Consider the following 3,173-nt stretch of genomic DNA (forward strand, 5'->3'; position numbering starts at 1 on the left):
ATATTTTATTATGGATTTCATTGATGTTTTATATTGCAGGTTATTTGTTTCTCTTTGTTACTATTACTGGTCTTATGTTACCTAAGAATGAATAAAATGTATTATTATTATTCACTTCTAAAAATGTGGGAATGCACACAACAGCAGGCACTATGTTTCCAAATAAGGTCCATCTGGCTGTGGTATCATTCTATTTATAGCATCAAAGCCAACTGCATCAGATGTGATGAATAGAAATTCAAAAATTACATCACAAATTCTGACAGAAACATACAGTAGGACTGATAAACAATCCTTTACATTTCTACATCTGCTGGCTATACCATCGTCCATGTCTCCATCCTTTTCTTTTTTGTTATACAATGTTTCACAACCAGACACATTAGCGGATCTCTGGAGGATGCAAATCCCTAGGGCATAAAAGGTTTAAAACCACTGTCCTATGCCTAAGACAAATGGCGCTTCATTTATCGTATTGCATTTGGCAATAATGTGATCCTGATTCTCTCCGTGTGCCACCGGCACTGATTCCGCCACATCAACGTATGATCGGTCCCAGGGAAGTCGATCCCTTCTTAATGCCTGGCCTTTGGCTACCTGAGCTCCCATTACTTTTATCGACAGAGCACTGAGAGAGACATCACTTTTCAGATGTCAGTGTGTAATACAAATTACCTGTCCCATTTCTAATCTAATCGTACATTAAAATGCATGAAATATTTAACGTTTTAGATATGATGTCATTAAAAGGGGATAACACTTGGAGATGTGCAATTATTATTCAGGGAACATCCAGGTTGAGTCCCTTTGGCTGCAGCTGTCACAGATAGAAACATTCTTCTTACTTGGTCTTACTTTGTTGATACTATATGAGAATTGAACCCTGCAGCTCTTGGATCACCCGGTTATTGTGAATCATTGTCAGTCTCTGCTGCCCCATCCTGGTCTTAGTCACTACTCTCAAAAACCCATAACCAAGGTGTGTCTGTGTGTGAATACTTATATGGAAAGTACATATTGAAGTATTGTAGCCTACTACACGTAATTCAGTATTATTGAGTGTTTTTTTTTTTGTTTTCTGTGACTCAATATTTTAACTCGATCTATTTCAAATGGGAAATTAATTTTTTTCCTCCACTACATTTATGTACATTTATTTTGCAGAGCAAATTTTTACATAACTCATAAACTGTGATGTAGTCTACTGTTTAAATTACCCAACAATGGACAAACTGTGTTTGAATGAGTACAGTAAGTGAGAGCCACCTGGATCACGCAAAAAATAATGAAACACTGCTTACTGGTGACACATCAAATAATAATGGATTTAGAGGGCCCATATGTATGTGTGTAATATTTTATTTACCTGTACATAAAGGATCTGAACCACACACACAGGTGGGCGTGTAATGTGCTTGATTGACGAGTTGAGTTGAGTTTTGTTGCATCTGTTTAGGTGGGAGAAGTTACACCTTTATCATTGTTATAAGTTAATATAAGAACAAGTGGAAACTCTTTTGTGCAACATATAAGAGAGATAAAACATGCATTAATGTCACTGTTAGAAATATAGGGGAGGCAGAGAGACAGCAATATTTGCAATGCCACAGAAAGCCCAGCTGAGGGCAGTGTTTCTCCACCAAACGCCTCACTGTGAAGATATATATGTCCCTGCCTCCTAAAAATACTGCCTGCAATATTGGCTGTATATTATTAATCAACCAAAAGAGGCCTCCTGGAATTCACCGCTCTTATTGCAGACACAGACCGTTTACCAAGTCCTCCGTTGTCTAGCATCGTTGTAAGTCCAACTCATGTTCATGTCAGCGGACAAACTGCACAAAAACGGTGTGCTTTAATAAAATCAAACACAAAACAATGGGGAAACGAAAATTCAGCAGCAGCAGCAGCCACGGTGCACGTCCCCTTTAAGACCGTTTTGGAATAATTAATGACGTCGCGCTGTAAACACGACTGACGCTCAGCTGCGTGGCCGAAAGCATCCTCCAAGAAGCTCGAGACCTCTCCAGGTTTCCTCCTGTGTTTATTTCTCGACGGGACCGCGCGAAATCCACAAAAATAACTGCGGTTCACCTCGACTCTCATATGCGGTCTCCAAAACCAAGACGACGTCGCATTTGTCCTGCTAAGTGCCATGGCTAGAAAGACGGACGTCCCCTCCTCATACTATGGTGAGTCGGTTCGTCTTTGTTGTAAACGCCAACATGTTTTTTTTCTTCTGTACTGTGAATAAGGATTTGACAACATGATACAAACGGTACGTTATTTAGCCTGAGTGATGTTTTTAACCCATTGCTGTGATTTACAGGGACGTTAGCTAGCTTACATTGTCAGTTGTTAACTATTTAGGGGCTATTTAATGGTTAACCGTTGACATCCAATACATAGTCAACGTTAACGGTTTTAAACGGCTATTAACGTTCGAATAAGTAGCCTAACTTGTGTGTGTGTGTGTCTTGAATCTGCTTCTTTGGCGATAGTTTAACGTTACCTGGTTAACTCCGGTGATATAACGTTAAGGTTTATGCCTTTGTGTTGTTTACCTTGTGAATACTCAATAAGTCGTATCACTTTCCTCCTCCACTTGTCATCACTTCATCTTTGTTGTAAACGCAGATATATTTTATAACATTATTGGATGACGATTATGACAACATGAAGATATAACGTTATCTCCATAAACGATTGGTCTGCCGATATGTCACCAGATTTATCGTTTTGTCAGGTTATTATTTTAACTGTCAGAATGTAACGTTAGTGGAAAATGCCCATCACTGTTTCCCAAAGACGATGCCATCAGATGTCATTGTTTTTTTGAATAGGACAAAGAAAATCAGCTAAGCTAACGTTTATCCTCACACTGAGAAACTGGAATTTGGGCATTTTAGCTTGAAAGACTTCCAACGATTAATTGATATGACCTCAAATGCGCATTAACGGTATAATGACATTTTAAACGGGTATTTAAAAAAGAGTAGCCTTACGTGTGTTTCAATCCGTCGCGAGTATTATTCGTATCCTCTTGTTACCGGAAATAATTCATTACAATACAGGAAAAAATGTCGATAAATTGTTTTTGGACAATCCATTAATAGATTAGTTAATGTTATAACCTCTTGCTGTAGTTTACAGGAACGTTTGCTAACATAGCA

General features: G+C 38.5%; 1 protein-coding gene across 3 annotated transcripts in view; it reads left to right on the forward strand.

Moving 5' to 3' along the window:
- Positions 1-1,990: 1,990 nt before the first annotated feature.
- slc44a5b (solute carrier family 44 member 5b) overlaps positions 1,991-3,173 on the forward strand; it is a 28,157-nt gene continuing 26,974 nt past the window's right edge. For all 3 annotated transcript variants that reach the window (XM_031863923.1, XM_031863922.1, XM_031863924.1), the window contains exon 1: positions 1,991-2,192. In XM_031863923.1, coding sequence (XP_031719783.1) covers positions 2,156-2,192 — 37 coding nt within the window. In that variant the 5' untranslated portion in view covers positions 1,991-2,155. The remainder of the gene's footprint in view (positions 2,193-3,173) is intronic.

This window comes from Anarrhichthys ocellatus, unplaced genomic scaffold (assembly GCF_004355925.1).
Source record: "Anarrhichthys ocellatus isolate YVR2014 unplaced genomic scaffold, GSC_Weel_1.0 scaffold30, whole genome shotgun sequence".
Taxonomy (NCBI): domain Eukaryota; kingdom Metazoa; phylum Chordata; class Actinopteri; order Perciformes; family Anarhichadidae; genus Anarrhichthys; species Anarrhichthys ocellatus.